This window comes from Eretmochelys imbricata, chromosome 5 (genome assembly GCF_965152235.1).
Source record: "Eretmochelys imbricata isolate rEreImb1 chromosome 5, rEreImb1.hap1, whole genome shotgun sequence".
In the NCBI taxonomy this organism is placed as follows: domain Eukaryota; kingdom Metazoa; phylum Chordata; order Testudines; family Cheloniidae; genus Eretmochelys; species Eretmochelys imbricata.
Genome location: NC_135576.1, coordinates 91,198,089 through 91,215,720, shown reverse-complemented (window position 1 = coordinate 91,215,720; position 17,632 = coordinate 91,198,089). Strand labels below are relative to the sequence as shown.

The following is a 17,632-nucleotide window of genomic DNA, read 5'->3' as shown; positions in this document are numbered from 1 at the left end:
AACATGAGCCAATACCAGTGGAAGATCTGGTGAGAAGTCACCCCAGATCTTATGAAGGAACCATGGAGTTGATGCATCAGCATAAGAGTCAGAAGGATCACTTGCAAGCATGACCGCCTCTCTCTCATTTGTATTAATTGTTCTCTTCACATGAGAATGCTTCATAATACTTGTATGGGCGAAATTCATCCCTGTTGTAACAACATGACTTCAACCATGAAGTCATACTTTACTGGCTCTAATAATTATTAGGCATCACAGCACAGGGGAGTTTTAAGGAGAGATTTAAAGGAGGCTAATGTATGTTTTTTCAGATTATTACAAGAGCTCTTTCCAGGTATTGGGGGTGAGGGGGTTGCATGGGAGAAAGTACAAAGGTGCCTATTGGAAAATGTGACAAAATAGGCTATAAAGGCTGGCATCCTTGGCAGAGCAGGTGTTGAGAGCTGTGTACGGTGAACAAGATAACAGGTAGGGGAGGGCTAAGCCATGAAGGGAGGAAGAGGATCCTCCAAACAAATGCTGAAAGATCAAGTAGAGAGGTAGGAGAGATAACAGGAGAAGACAGAGTCATGACAGCCTAATGAACAAGTGATCTGATATTCAAATGTGTTAAGCCAATGTTATCTTGTAGCCTACATTCTGATTTAGGATATTTTGTTTAAGCTTCCCCTGGCTGGAAGTGTCATGGGTCTCCAAAATAGCCCTCAGCATTCCAGGGAGGACTGTTAATAACCTGTGATTTTTTTTTTTTTAAATATCACAAAGACAAAATGTCAACATTAGTGACAATTGCTTTATATTGTAACAGGCTTCCCCTCCCCAACAGCTGGGGTGCAGGTGGGGTGATTTGAGAGAAGCTGGGGAATGGCCATTGAAACAAAGCATTCTCTTTTTATTTCTCTTTTACCTTAGAGTTTCATACAGTTGCCCATCACTGTAGGATCTCAGCATCTTCCATGCCAAATTAGTCGCAAAAGCAAAGTCCCTAGCAGACATCATAGAGTCTCTAGCTCTTCTCCTTTCTCAGGGTAAAACCCCTGCATGGGGCAGGGTGGTGTGGTGGTGGTAGTGGTGGGGTTAGTTTTGTTTGTTTGCTTGGGTTGTTTGGGTTTTTTTTGAGCCACTGGTCTCCAGCTCTAGGGGAGGCGGGCACTATCGGTGGAGAGCTCTGGCTGCATTTAAGTGTGTTGGATTCTTTTTGATAATGTGTTCTGGCCTCATTCCTTTAGATGTCCCTGATGCGACAATATTTTCAAAGCTATCTGCAAGGAAAAGGACTAGTTTGCAATCCCTCTGCAGATCATGCCCTGCACATTGAGCACCCCTACCTTACGTTTATAGTTTCCCCAAAAAGAAAGGGAGCTCAGACCCACCACAGAACATTTTTCCTCACACTTGATCTCACCTGCTGACATGAACACTAATGTATGTGACAAAGAGATCCAGTACCTGAACACAGGAGGAAAGAAATCCATGGAAAATTCAGGCAGTTCTAGCTGCAGAGCCAAAAATATTGGTTGCCTTGTAGTGGTCATAAAGGAAGCCCATTGAGACAAATTCTCTATTGGTGTCAACAGGCAACAATGAAATGGCAATCATTTACACCAGCAGAGAATGTGGCCCATTGAGATTACTTTTGGTGTTTATATATATAAAAAACATAAAAGTTCTTATTGCAGACTTGTTTCTGTAGGCCATTCTATATCAGTTCAGCATGAAGCCAGGAGACAAACTGAACTACAAAGAGTGAATATTAAAGAGGTCAAGACAAAATGATCTTTTAAAGTAAGGAACCAGTCAAAGGGATGTAACTCCAAATGGTCAACACTGGGTTCTGTTATACTCTTTCATGTGGGACACAGTGAAGCACTGGGCTTTGAACACACTATCCCTGCTCACTTGTGAAACACAGCAGACAACAAGGGTACATCTACACTGTGACATGACCGCAGCTGGCCTGGGTCAGCTGACTTGGGCTAATGGGGCTCGGGCTGCAGACATTCGGGGTCAGGCTGGAGCCTGGGCTCTGAGACCCTCCCCATTTGCGGAGTTCCACAGCTTGGGCTCCTGCCCAAGCCTGAATGTCTACAGAGCAATTTTACAGTGCTGCAGCCTGCGCCCCACAAACCCAAGTCAGCTGACCTGGGCCAACGACGGGTGTTCAATTGCTGTGTAGACTTACCTTAAGTGCACATAACATATGTCATTTGTCTTCTAGCCACAATCAATGGATAGAAGTAGATGAACATAAGGGATTGTTTGTGACCATCTGATCCAAAGCCTGAAAATGTCTTTCAGCAAGGCCATGCCAGGTGTAAACCAAAACCATATGTTCTTGCCTTTGAGATTTATCTGTTGCAGTGTTTTTCTAATTCAGCCTCTGTGAGCTTCTCCCCTCCTGTGTGCTACCATCAGTGTTCTTGTCTGAGCATGCTCAGCTGAGTCAATCTTAGGCCATTATTTAATTTGGACTTCTTTTCATCTTCTAACATGTGGCAAGGTAATATGCATTAGTTCAATGGCAGTCAATAGCCAGACATATCTCCAAAGCCCAGAGGCTAAGTACCACAGGAAGTCAGAAATGGAGCAAGAAAAGAGCCAGAAATTATGGTGTGACTACAGTCCAGTGGAATTCCTATAAAAAAAATCCACTACCGCTCTTTTGCTTCACAACAATGGAGCAGCAGAAAAAAAATCTCTTTATTCTTATAGTGTGATCGTGAAAGTGTGTATCTTGGTCAGAAATATCGAAAATACTTAAAATATATTAAATCTAAGGAAAATGCAGTTACAACCCTGTAGAAAAAATATCAGGATAAAATTACCAGTCTGGACCTAATTGTTCCTGTAAGGCACTAGCCACTGTAAGGGACAGCACAGAAATGCACTATCCCAAGGAGAAGTTGGAGAGCGATTGTGCATTAGGAAGCTCCATGGGGTACCAGAGGATTGCACTGAATGGTGCAACCTTCTACCCATGTTGCCAATGCAGAATGTGTGGGTGTGACCCAGGGCCCTGCTTCCTCCCCTCCCCATTTTTGATAATGTGATTGTCTCTGGTCCTTCTGTGGGGTACACAGCAGGGAGCAGAGAAGCTCCTTGTACCCTCCCACCCTCATGCGTCTCATGAGGAGCAGTCACAATCTGGATCATTTTCTTCCCTCCTGCCCCCCTACAGAATGTCATCTTAGAAAAGAATTATTTTCCCTAAATCTTCCCACATGCTTACATCTTGGAAATGATGTGCACAGAGCAAATGGGTAACATGGTCGCATCCATGCTACATTTTTTCTCTTGTGCACAGACAGTACACAATGAATAAAGAGAGAGAAGCTCATTCCTGTAAGATATATTTTCTCATCATTTGTCTCCAAGGCAGACAGCTGTTTCTTATCTGGCTCCGGCTTCCATCTTCTTAAGACAAGAAATATATTCTTAAAAAAACCCAGTGAGGATATTAGGCAGAACATTTCGGGATGGAGAAAACCCCTGTTTCTTTGGAGTTTTCTTAAAAGCTGCAACTGTCCCTTGAAGTGGTGGCTATTGACAGCCAATGAATTTCATTTCCATTGGAGACATTTTGTTTAAAATTTTCTTTCTGTACGAAGCCAATGTTGGATTTGAGAAAGCAAAGTCAATAATAGGTGTCGGCAAATGGTTGCCCTGCTCATTCTGCCTTTGACAAGTAATTTTAGGTGACACCATTTAATCAGGATGAGACAGTACTTAGACACTGTTTAAGAAATTACCCTTTGATTTGTGCTCTGGATAAATGATTCATGAAAGAGCAATTCCAGTTTCTTGCCAGCTTGGAGTGGCCACATTCAAATTGCATTCTGGAAATGCAACAGCGAAACCTGGTACAGTGAAGTGTCAGCTGCAATGCTCACCCTTGACTGTAATGTAATTAAGTCAGTGCATTACGGAAATGGAATGTAACTTCATGTAAAACGGGTAGTCTGTCAAATAAGCAAGCAACAAAACTGTTTGTGTACCAGTTTATTCACATTTATCAGTGGGCCCTGATGAAGTGGATGTTTGAATTGGTGTAAGTTTATTTGTCTCCTGATATGTAAAAAAAAACTTGCCATCTCTTGGATGGTGGATGTTTTAATTATATAACAGATGTAGAAAACTGAAATGGGCATTTTAAAATTAAGCAAAGGCCATTGTTTTCTCTTTTTTTCTATTTAGTAAATATAGTGCGCTTATTAGGAGATGTAACTTACAGTCAGTTCCCTGTACTGAATGTTTAAAAAGGTTTCCTTGATTGAGTGGACTAATAACAAATTAAGTGGACCATAACAAATCACTGTGGTCTAGCATTTACCCTCATATTTCAGATGTTGCTCAAATAAATCAGAAATTATTTGAAATCTAATTGGCATAACACAGAAGACCAGTTTAATTAGTTGGCTTAGTTTAGTAACCTCATTTACGAAGAAAGCAGCCACATTTTAACCACAATGCCTTGCATTTAAAAAATAATTCAAACTGGTTTACCATATAAAACTGGATGCCAGAGTCCTGATCAGTGCAAAATTGATGTGATTAGCAGATTGCTTTCCTTTTAACTATTCTGCTTACATTCCTATAGATGTGTAATGTACACCCCTTCCTTCCAATCCTGTATACGTGTGGGGAATGAACAAATGACAAAGGGATTTGTTTCTCATGCTAATCAGAGGCTGCAGAGGACTTAGAAGTGCCTCTATTAAGTTATATGTCTAAGAAAGCTTACAAGCTGTTGTAATAAAATAGATGTGGCCCTTCACACTAAAGATACATTAATCTAAAAAGGACTGCATTTTTGACCAGCAAAATTTTTATTTGTCTGCCAGCTTAGTTGTAACATCAACTTGAGACACAGAAAGTTCAGAGACATGAGACTAAGGAGCGTTTTTTTCTAGAAAACTTTAGCAAGGCTTTTCTTGTTCTTCTCTACATTTTCCATGCTGTTCTATAGTAGCACAGATGCACACACAAACCCAAACACACATCAAATAATGTTGTGACGTTATATGTGTAGCTAATATACCGTTTCAAGAAATGTTTTCTCCCAACTGTTTGCTGTGTTCTGGACTTCATTATGTAAAAATCTTCACCAAAAAACAGGCATAATCCTTGTAGCTTTGCTAGTAGTATTCATCTTCTAAGGATCTGTGGAATCAGGAATGAAAAAAACAGCACCAGTATTAATACTTCACTAGATAAATTGCAGAGATCTAGATGCACTGCTTAAAGTTGTCAACCGTGACTTCCCAGCAAAGCGAAAGGCATTTGAAAAATTACCGCTGATGTTTCAGGCTAGGGAAAAACTACTTTTTCAAACAATAAAAAGGTTTCCTTTATGGACTACTAAACCAGACTCAGCGTTTTAATTGGGGGAGGGGAGGGGAGAGAAACAGGGATGTTCCTGCAGCTGAACCCTCGAAATAGCCATGTCACATTATTTAAAGGTGGAATTCCTAATGGGATCTCCAAATCCATCCCCTATATATGAGCCATCTCATGGAATGATAAAGGTGAAAATGGTTTGTTTTATGCAATGAAAATGAAAATTATGAAAATGGTTTCTTCAGTGGGAAGAGTAGGGAAAGTGCTGCCAAGGTTTAGCAGTGACTTGCATCTTCTTTCTGAGCTCGTGTTGCCTGCACAGAATTAAAGGGAAGAGAGCAATTAAGCTGTAAACGATGAGAGCTCCTGGGTTACTTTGGTTACTTATTCTGACCTTGCATAGGCTGTGATATTAGATCAAAGCCCCTTAAACCCACTTGAGAAGTGCACAGTTTGCATAACCATTAATTAATTAATCAATCTGACCATGTTTTATCTCACCTGTTTCTGTGGCTTAATTGTAATAATAATAATAAAGTGCAAAGAGAACAAAACAGAAGTGGCCGCTCAAATACTGGGTTCTGACAGGCTGCCAAGGTGAATGAAATGTTCCATTGGGTTGGAACAGTTCTTGCACAGTGATGCATAGGGTAGAAGTTCGGTGGATTCCTTCCACCTGCCCTCCTTACGTGTTTGCCCAGCACCTGCCTTGATCCTACAGGTCCACTGGGCTCTGAATGTTGGCTTAACCCTCTTAGTCCTTCAGAATTCAGACAACCTCCCTCCTCAGGGAGAATGCATCTCACACACATATCCTGTCTCACAATAAGGCCATGACAAAGGAAAACATCCCACAGCTTTGTTTTCAAAGGCCTTACTTGTGTATGTTCTGAGTAGGGACTAATGCAAACAAGCAATGAATACAGGTTATAGCTTATTGCTGGAAACAACAGAAGAGTTCACTGACTTTTGATATTTCTCCCACTATACTGGATGTAGTCCTATCAAGTCTATGTTATCTACCAATATAGGTACTTATAATACACTCGTAGTCATAGTATCTGAGTGCTTTAGAGGTTACCTCTGTGGAACGATGATCCTTGTGCATATAAAGGAGTCACCAAATGAAGCCTTTGTTTTAAGTCCCATATGAAATATGTTCTTCACCTCCCTCAACAAACATACAAAACCCCAGAGGCAAAAACACCAACTAGCAAAAAGAAGGCTACTAGCTAGTCGTGCGTGAGGGCAGACTGGTCAGCCAAAGCAGGTGACTGAGGGAGGGGAAAAAAATGTCATGTTACAGGGGAATCTTTGTTTCTAACTCTAGGTCCTTCTTCAGTTATCAGCAATGATGATGATTCGGCAAGTCCCCTCCATCACATTTCGAATGGGAGTAACACTCCATCCTCTTCTGAGGGCGGCCCAGATGCTGTCATCATTGGAATGACAAAGATTCCTGTCATTGAGAACCCCCAGTACTTTGGAATCACCAACAGTCAGCTCAAGCCAGACACATGTAAGTACAGATGTTTATATGTAGTTTGGTCATTTATTTTTCTCAGCCATGAGCTGGGTTTCTTTACCAGAGCTAACGGGGAAATGATGTAACTTGCAGGGGTAGTGGGCGGGGGGTTAAATGTATGCAAATCATTAAGGACATAGGTACATGGGATGAACTGCTTTACATCTGTCAAAGCCAAAAGGCCAAATTCAGCCCTTGTGAGGAGTCAGTTAAGACAGCTACACAGAAAGCCTTATCCAAAGTTCACTGAAGTCACTGAGAGACTTTCCATTGATTTCAATGGCCTTTGGATTTGGCCCTTGCACCTAATATGAATTTGAGCCCGTGTATTCTCAAGAAAAGACTAATCTTGCTTTGGGCCAGAACCAGAAGTCAATATTTGCATTGTATTGTTATATACATTCTGATATCAAATTACTTGTGTTGTGGCTATGACTGTAAATTCACTTTGAAATATATACATATATTTAAAAGTAATACTAAAATAGTGTTGAGATTACAGAGGGTGACAAATTTTATTCTTCTGCTTTATTTGTATAGTTCAGAGTTTATATTTTAAAAAGGTGTTTAATATTTAAGATGAAGCACTAGGTTTTGTTTTCACCTCAGACGAACAGTAAGTCTAATTGTCACATATATGTTCTCAGTCAATCAAGTTGGAGGCATACGAAGTGAGCGGTTAAAAAAGCACGCCAGGCTTCTGTTACTGATCTCCAAAACAAATATTAGTTTTGCACATGAACATTTTTAAAGTTGGGGGAGGTTGTTATTGAAACATTAAATATAATAGTACAGCAAATAAGAAATATATTGTGGTCATCCACAAATATTTTGGATAACTACTGACATGAACATATTATAGCAGTTGAGGCAGTAATTGTTATAATCAGAGTTTCTTAACGGTTTCCATTCTAACTCACAATTTTCAGTCATTTGTAACTATCTCAAACTTTTACCTTTTGGACTGAAATTGTTGTGGCTTGGTCCCTAGTGGGTTTTTAATGCTTCATCAAAAAATGGTTTTGTAGCATGAGAAGAATGAGAAAAAATTACTTTCTTCATTATAAAAAAATGCAATCTTTGTTTGTTTGTTTGGTTTTGTTTTTGTTTTTGGAACAGTCTTAAATAGCCAGAGGTTGAAAGTTGTGGTAGAAATGGCTCATATTGATGACAAATGCCTTTAAGTGTTCCAATAAAAATTATTCTCATTTGACCAAGTTATGAGCCTTAATACATTGTACACTTCACATCCCCAATAGATTTTGTATAAGCTTTCCCTTAAATTCATAGGCTGCCTGATCCATTTCCCAAGGAATTCCGTGGAAAGACTCCCATTGACTTCATTGGGCTTTGGATCGGGCCCCATGTGTGTGATTGAGGAATGCTACATTGGGTATTGATGTACATGATTGATTTAAATATTCAGCAAAAATTTTAGTGTGGATGCACAAGCTGAGGCTTTTGCCTTAAAGCTTGCACAGTTTACAGAATGTAACAGTAACTCTCCTCCAATCGCTGTGTGTTTTTTAACATGTGGAAAGGCGGAGACCAGGTAGGGTGACCAGATGCCCCAATCTTATAGGGACAGTCCCAATATTTGGGGCTTTTTCTTATATAGGCACTTATTATCGCCTTTCCCTCTCTCCATGCAAAGTCTCTGGCTTTAACAAAAATGTTTAAAAAATGTACGTGCTCTGTTCCAGAACAAAGAGGTCACTTGAGTTGAATAGGAGGTTGGAGCTCAGCTGTAGGAGCATTGCATCACAATTGAACAACACTAACTACAGTAAAAGTTGTAAGTCAACACTCTCAGGTCCTGATCCTGAAAAGACTCAGGTCTTTTCTACTCAGATCTTAACTAGAGCAGCCATGTGCACTATGCAGGGGTGATTTCTAAAGTGCACTGACGTGTGGTGCATTAATTGCTCTGTGTAGACCCTGCTGGCACACTAGAAGTTCCCCAGCATGCTTTAGTAGAGTGCCTATTTGAAACATCCCGCATCCCAGTATGCATAACTCCACTGTGTAGATGTGCCCTTAAATGTGTACTTGATTTTGCACATTGTGAGTAATACCACTGACTCTGATTAAATTATTCACGGTGTATAAAATTAAACATGTGTGTAAATGTGCAGAGAATGAGGGTTTATGTCTTCACATTACTATGCATGATATGATTTGAATGATGAGGAAGGTGGAGATCTGTACATCAGGTCATTCCACGTTCTGCTACGCTGTGTTGATGATCTCAGTGTTTGAGATATTTGGGGCTTTATTATTTTAAACAAAGAGAACCAGATAAACTACTGTAGCACAATATAATCAAGACAAATCTGGTCTCTTCTATCACATTGAGCATGTCCAATAAAGAGGATATTTGAATTGTCTGAGACAAAAATGGTCTTCCCGTGAATAATTTCACACACACACTCTCTGTCTCATTCACTCACTTTTTATTACAGTGTTGCACTTGTCCTTCTCCGATCTGCAAACCTCCTCCTGATTGTATTTTTGATGCTTTTATAAGCTGTAAGCTCTCATACAGTTTTCCTGTTTATGGTAATACCAGCTCAAAATGTCATCTGGTTTCTCATCTCAAGTAAAAATAATTAACATTTATGTTTACTTCCTATCCAGCCTAAATACAGCTGTCGTCTTAAGTATTAGACACCCCATCAATGACTGTCATGATGGAAAATGATTGTCATGCAGGACCCTATGTGATTAATATTTTTTATGCTGCATTTTTTGGGGGTTAAGTGGAATCACATTCCAACAGTAATGCTATATTTATATGGAATTTGAAGGAGCATGTTTGCAGTGAGTAGCAAGTGGAGTTGGTTTTTTCGTTCTCCATTTAACCTATTGTCAAATACCTAATCCTGTAGACAGAGCACCAGGCTTCAACACCAACTCTGAGAAGTGTGTGTGTGTTTATAAAAATAGCAATCATAATAAATCCCATTTGAAATTCCATCACCAAAAAATCAGCACTTCTGCCACTGAAAAAAATTATTCCTGAGAAGTACCAGCATCTAAAAGTTGGCAATGAGGAGACTAAACATGATAGTGCTTCCTTCCTCTTTTGATACAGTCACTCAAGATGAAAAATCAGAACTGGTGAGGTTTAGTTTCAATAAGCACCCAAAAGTGTGGAGGTGAAATCCTGACCTCGATTTCATTCTGGATGCTTACGTAGACATTCACTGAATGTACTGATAGACAACTGAAAATGACCCACCTGCTCTCATCCATGCCTATGTGATATTTCCCATTCCAGCCACTGGTGGTTAAACATCCAGTTTCCTCTGGCTGTCCAGCAAGCCCACAGGACTCTACTCTGGCTCCTGCCCATCTCACACCCCCATCCTGCTATGGCATGAACACTCACCTACTGGTGGCCTCAGGTTCCTCTGCCTTCTATTCAGGGTCACACACAGATTTTGGAGGGCCTGTGACAATATCTGACACAGGGCCTCCATTCTTCCAAAGAAATTACCACTGGGCGTGCAGGCTGTGTGGGAGTGATGGTTGGAGAGGCACTAATCCTGCAGCAGCATCTCCTGTCCGTTAGGGCTGGACCCAGCTCCCAGCTCTCTGCTCCAGGCATTATGAACTGGTTTGACTTGGCTGCTGCTCAGGACTTAAATACTCAGAGTATTTCCTGGAGCCCCCCGCCAGAGGCATTACGACTCAGGGAGTCAGCCCCAAGAATTTAAAAATATTTAATGGAGCTTCGCTTCAGACAGCTCCAGCTGAATTTAAGCCCTGCTGCTGTTCTGTCATGACCCTGTGCACTAGGTTGTTACGCCACTCAGTTTGGGGGCCCTCTCAAACAGGGGGCCTGGGAAAACTGCTCCCCACTCCTCTATCCCAGGTGGACCTGCCTTTATTCGGCTGATCAGCCACTGCAGAAGGCCTGAAGGTTTCCACTTCTTTTTGCATTCTGTGATGCACTGAGTAACTTAAGGCACACCAAGCTTGTTTACCTGCTTCTACTTAAACTAAAGTCAAGTGTCAGCCGTTTTTGTTTGTAGGTACCTGGGTAACTGTGACATATCTAGTTTCAAAAGGGTGAGAGCACTCAGAGCCTGGACATGACAAAATGATATTTGGTATGAGATTGTTTTAAACGAAGTTGCAGTGAACTGGGAGCAGCCTGTAGACTTCTCACTTGGGAATGGGACTTTCAAATGTCACTATCAGAAATGAGGCCAGACATTCAAGTGAAGTAATCTTCAGTGTAGGACACTCACAAAGATGGCAAACCTTCCAGAGATTATCCTCCCATGGCACCAACTATAGTGTCTAAAACCTCACAGGCACAATGGCTAGCCATGCTGTAAAGGTCACTTGTTGTGTCTTGTGAATTTTACTAATTCTAGCGAGACATTGTAAGCTTCAATCTCATTGGCCCCTTCATTGAGACCAGGACTTTTCCAGGATTAGCATTCAACAATCAGGCCTGGCTGCTAAAGTTACCAAACTGACACACCAAAGCTGTTGAGATAGGACTGAAAAGGTGCAACCTGTAAATGCAGTAGTGCATAGCTATCGAATCTGTTAAATCGTCACTCAGCGAGCTGCTCAGTACTTGGAATATATCAGACCATTACTGTTATGTTTTAACGATTAAGGGTGGAACTTCTCACAGTAAATAACACTGCCTTGTTGATAGTAATGTGAAGGACAAAAGTTCAGGACCAGAGATGCATAAAACATCAATGGGATTGCAAGGGTTGTGATTTACGGCAGAATTATTCCACTGCTTGGATAAGAACCTGCTCTGAAGTAAACTTTGGGACTGGAAGAGGCTAATTCTGCCATGAGTTACACCCAGGAAAATTCCATGGATGTCACTGTAGTTGCTTCCATGAAACTGTGAAAAATTTGATCTTTGCTCTCGGTTTCTTATGTAAAGAACCAAATCTTGGCCTCAGTCAGAACAGTGTAAATCTGAAGTAATTCCACTGACTTGAGTTACCCCATACTAGCTAATTCAAATGCCTTATAGTTACAACAGGCTCGTAGTTACAATCCTCCTTTCTCCAGTTATTTTTTTAAAGACGTTCTTACTATAGCGAAATGACATTCTTGGCCGGGGTGTTAACTAGTTCCTGTGTGGTTTATCCCCTGGATATTTGTGCCACTGGCTAAGACACAAAGCCAGGTTTGCTTTAGAAAATGTGAGGAAATCTGTGTCCTTCATATGGGTAGCTCCTGGTGTACCAGGATATTTCTGATGTCTTTCTTAATCACTCAATCATCATTTTCCTCTTGTAGGTGTGTACTGCTCTGTATGCACATAGAAGCGCACATGCCTGAGTGTGGAAGTTTAGATGTATATGTTAGGCAAAAATCTGAGTGACATAATGGGATGCATTTTTATTTGTAAATAAAATAATGACACGAGCTTGTGCTTCATCAGATTAAAATGAAATGTTTAATCTGAACCGAAATTAACAAATTAAATATCATCTTCTTTTGATAATAGAATGTTGAAAAATAAGGCAGGGTTAGGGTAGACTCTAGTGAAAAATAATAAGTTATGATACTTAGCTCAAATGTCATTAATGTAACATTTATCCTATCTGTAAGTGCCTTAATTCAGATTCTACTAGATAAAACTGGAAAAATACACTAGAACAGTTTGTTTTAGTGCAAAAGAAGCTGTCCACATCCTTGCTATGAATTAATGAGAAAATGATTGATTGCTAGTACAATAATCCACAACAAATGTTGATTAAAACAGACTAGCATTTCTCTCAGTTACAGTAGAAATGACATTGTTTCCAAGCAATGCAGAGTTTTCATGCCTTTTGTCAAACAAATGCCTATAAGAAAATGAAGTGCCTAATACTATATGATAATTAATATCGAGATGAGTGGGGCAGATTCTGTACCACAGCAGGGTGCAAATGGGCCTATGAAATAATTACTGTAAACTGATTGCTACTGATTTTGCAAATCTGCAAAACTAGCAAAAATTAGTTTACAATCTGTAGCTCCAGTCCTACAGTGTATTGCTAATTGCACGTACGATGGTGATTTTTTTAAAAAATAGGAACTTTGAGAGTAACTCTCCTATATGCCATTTTGAAAACTGACAGTTTCATTAAGATATATGTCTAAAAAAAAAAAAAGTCACACCATCTTATTAAAGTTGAGTCAAGTATTTTGCTTAGTTTTCTGTGCCCTCCAGTTACAAATTTTGTTAGTTTGCTAAAAGTCAGTTTGTGGCTTGTCATGACATTGCTACCTCACATTCTTCCCAGAAACCTGCAAAGCAGTGTGAGGACTTCCTGGGCCATGGGTCTGGGATCAGGGAGAGAGAGCAAGGAGTGTTGCCAACTCTTGTGATTTTTGGTGTTTCTTCTTAAAGCCTTAACTCCTGGAGTCAAGTCATCATTTCGGGTTTAAGTTAAAAAAAGCAAGTTTCTAGCCCTCTTGGTTGTGGAGAAAGGCAAATGAAAAGATCTAAATATTTATTATTTTTTAAATCTCAGGATTTTAAAGCCAGTCTCATGGTTCTGGGTGGCGTGGCTGCTGAATGTTTGAGGTTGGCAACTCTGGGGCTACCTGACTGGTACAATTCTGATCGAGTGGTGAGCAGGGAGGACACACAGAGAGGTGGAGATAAGCAAACATGCTGGCCAGCAGAGCTGAACACCAGCACAAGAAGTGGGGAGTATGCTACAGCAAATAAAGGGTTGTAGCAAATTACTCCCTCTTGGAGCAATGGGAGAGCAGAGAAGGAATGGTGATTCAGAATTGCAGTTCCTCCTTGAGGCTTTTCCTCCATGATTAGGGCACTGAACAAAGGCTAAATCATGCTTAGTCTCATCTAGGCCCGATCCTGCACCTATAACAACAGCAAACCTATTTGCTATGGTTCTCATCTTCCATTCTTGCAGAGATCCCCACACATACTGATGGCTCTAGGCATGTTTACGAAACTTAACACACACACCAATATGAAACCAAAACCAAACCCCAATGAGTGGACTGTCCAGATCAAACCACCTGCAGCCAACAATACTGCCCAAAGTAGTAATGATGAATAATCATTAATAACCTCCCACGTCTAGCTACACCATATCCAACATCCCTCCTGCTCACTAAAGGTCTGAGGAAAAGACAGGCTTCTTGACACCCCTTACAGGTTAAGAAATCCAAACTCTGTTGGTCTAAGTGGGGAAGCAAGAACCCCTTGTAGAAAATAAGATGCCAGCAGTCTTCTCCATTTTAAATAAGGAAGCTTGAGGGTCTCCATTGGTCACAGCGTTGATGCTGTTGCAAAGAGAGAGGCAGTTTCTTATCAAGCTAGGCCCCAAGTCCAGGCACCAAAGAATAATAATTATTAGAAACACAGAGCTCAAAATTTATAAACAGTTTTGCCCTTCATAAAAGTCATCCTGGCCTAGGATGACCAGATGTCCCGATTTGACAGGGACAGTCCCGATATTTGGGGCTTTGTCTTATATAGGCACCTATTACCCCCCAAGCCCTGTCCCAGTGTTTCACACTTGCTGTCTGGTCACCCTATCCTGGCCTAATCCTCCAACTAAACAAAAAAACAAAATAGCAATCAATCTAAACAATAAGAAAAGGAGTACTTGTGGCACCTTAGAGACTAACCAATTTATTTGAGCATAAGCTTTTGTGAGCTACAAGTACTCCTTTTCTTTTTGCGAATACAGACTAACACGGCTGTTACTCTGAAATCTAAACCATATTCAGTCAAAGTCTAATTAAATGGAAAAGCCTCACTGCATGAGCGGAACCTGTCAGACTTGGACTCAACTGGTCAACGTGGTTCCAAAGGTGGGAATCTTTAACAGAGAACACCACACTGCCAACATTAGCATGTTCAGACACTGACAGCCAAGATGTTCCAGTGAGCCTCAACTATCATGGTGGGATAATAAGGAAGGAAACATATTTATATTTTTTCCAATCAAATCATGCGTTTAATGCAGAAGATATTTATATATTTTACTGGTCAGGCTAGATATTTACAGATTCAACTGCGCATTTTATACAGCTGATTTGGTTGGATACATTACCACACAGGATGCATGACCTTTTTATTGTCCTGCAGACTTCCATGAAGGAAATGTTACGCACGCCAGTAGTTATGCTTCACTTTTCTTCAGCTGGGTAGCAGATTTTTGCATTTTAGTCCATCGCAGTTTGAGTCCTACACATTTTGCTAATAATCTGGCTGCATATTTCCTTTGCCCAGCGCACAAAATGTAACACAAAATAAATTCGGTAGAAATTAGAATCTTTATCACCTGCTGTTCATCTGGGTTCTCAGCAGGCCACTAATTTCTTTAGTTTTTATCCAAATGAAATAAATGCTTTCAAAGTCTGAAGTCTTCAGCTTTAAGAGCTTGTTTTCCTTGCCCCCTGGAAAGTTCAAAACCAAAAAGAAATTAATCTCCTTTCCATTTTTTTTGTAGAAGTGAACCTAAAAGATCACTATGATCCAGATTGACATTCATGAAGCAGTGCTGATCTGCACAAAATTGATTATTTTCACTTAGTAAAAGAGAAAAGCAGAAAGTTGTTACATTTTCAGCAAAATGTTCTGGGTCCAATTACATTTCACCACTCAGAACAGTGTGTGATCTTGCACTACTTATTTGCGTGATTACTGCTTACTCACACCAAGATGCCCACTGCTGTGAATGGGACGACGGACATGAAAAAAAGCATTGTACGTTCTGGTCCTTAATTTGTAAACTTTGTAGCTTGACCAGCCTATTGTATGCAAATTCAACCAGTGAAACGTGCTTTTGGATGTTTGTTAAAAGAAAAAGATCTGAACTGAAGTATGCATTTTGGTTAGCAAAGCAGTGTGGAACGAGCTAACGTGAAATGTGCAGCCTAATGGCTAATGCATATAGAGTGCCAGCCTCTGGAGTTGAAGCAGATACTTCATTAGTAAATTTGGCAGCTCAATTAGGCTCTGATTAAGCAAACCATCCCTCTTCAGCAAAGCACCCAAGTACATGCTTAAAGTTAAGCACATATGTAATGCGGAATAATGGATGGATGTGCTTAAGAGGTTTTCTGAATTGGGGCCTTAGCCAAGGACACTGTTGGATCAATAAAACAGGCAGAAAAACTGTTAAACAAGTGTAACTTCAATGACACCATTGAACTGGGCCATTTGCCTCAGTTATTTGACTATTCAGCTCCGTCAAAAATCTGTACAGCACTTTGACTTGAAAGTATGTAGCTAAATCAGTGACATGCACCTGACGAATAATACCATACAGTCACACTATGTTACAGTGACTGAATGACCTGTCTCCAACTCCATGGTGTCTGAGAAATTCAAGAGATGTTCATTTTTTAATATATATTGAAAGCATTTTGTAAAATAATTTAAGTGGATTAAAAAGGAGATTCCCTCTGTGAAATCTGTAGGAAAAAAATGTAATTTATAAAAAGAACTTCATTATTAAGAGCCAGGGTGTGATTCTTGCTCCTATAGAAGTTAATGGGAGCAGGAGCAGACCTCTGGTTCGGTATTCCTTGCCCGAGTGGGAGTTTTGCAGAAATGCAGGTCCTGAGGAAAAATAATAATATGTAGACACAGAGAACATGAGTGAAAAATAAGAAAAGAATAAATCCATGGTGTCTGAGAAATTCAAGAGATGTTCATTTTTTAATATATATTGAAAGCATTTTGTAAAATAATTTAAGTGGATTAAAAGGGAGATTCCCTCTGTGAAATCTGTAGGGAAAAAAATGTAATTTATAAAAAGAACTTCATTATTAAGAGCCAGGGTGTGATTCTTGCTCCTATAGAAGTTAATGGGAGCAGGAGCAGACCTCTGGTTCGGTATTCCTTGCCCCAGTGGGAGTTTTGCAGAAATGCAGGTCCTGAGGAAAAATAATAATATGTAGACACAGAGAACATGAGTGAAAAATAAGAAAAGAATAAATTCCAAAATATATAGTTTACATTTCAACACATAATGAATTCAACTTTGAGACATTTTTCTTTTGGCATAAAAAGTCTAATAAATCTTAAAGTAAGAGAATCAGAAACAAATGAAAAAAACCTCATAGCCAAAATGATTCATAACTATATCAAACATCACATTCTCTCCCATTCATTACCAGTGATTGCATCACAGTTAAGAAGTCTGTGCTTGCTTGATGTGCCTGGTCTCAGACAAAAGTGTTCCAAAGATCAGCTTGGAGAAAATGTTTGATTGCTAGTACAATAATCCACAGCAAATGTTGATTACAACACTTGTATTTCTCGCAATTACAGTAGAAGTGACATTGTTTCCAAGCTATGCAGAGTTTTCGTGCCTTTTATCAAACAAATGCCTAAAAGAAAATGAAGTGCCAAATACTGTATGATGATTAATATCAAGATGAGTGGGGCAGATTCCGTACCACAGGGGGGTGCAAATGGGCCTTGAAAGGGTCAGAATTTCTCCAGTGTAGAAAGGAAAGAAAGATGTGTAAGGGGAGTATTGGAGTGGGATGGGGAATGGCTAGAGTCTTCTGGGCTATGGAAAAGCTCCTTGTCAGCTGTGGAGATGCATGTCAAGGGGCTGCATCAGTCCAGAATCCAAACAGGAACTCTTCTGAACTATGCCTTCTGGGCTATACTGCAGCACGGAATTTGGGCCAGTGACTCTGATACCCATCGGCACAAAGGAGATTCTGCTGATCCTGTGAAAAATGCTTTCAAGAGGCAATTATACAGCAGCCTCAGGAGGAATCCAGACTATGCTA

At 40.2% G+C, this 17,632-nt stretch overlaps 1 protein-coding gene across 3 annotated transcripts in view; it reads left to right on the top strand.

Annotated features, from left to right (window-relative positions):
- NTRK2 (neurotrophic receptor tyrosine kinase 2) overlaps positions 1–17,632 on the top strand; it is a 260,421-nt gene that overhangs the window by 151,882 nt on the left and 90,907 nt on the right. For 2 of the 3 annotated variants that reach the window (XM_077816387.1, XM_077816386.1), the window contains one exon: positions 6,671–6,859. In XM_077816387.1, coding sequence (XP_077672513.1) covers positions 6,671–6,859 — 189 coding nt within the window. Of the gene's footprint in view, positions 1–3,611; positions 3,654–6,670; positions 6,860–17,632 lie in introns of all 3 variants that reach the window. The other variant, XM_077816385.1, reaches the window with a different exon arrangement.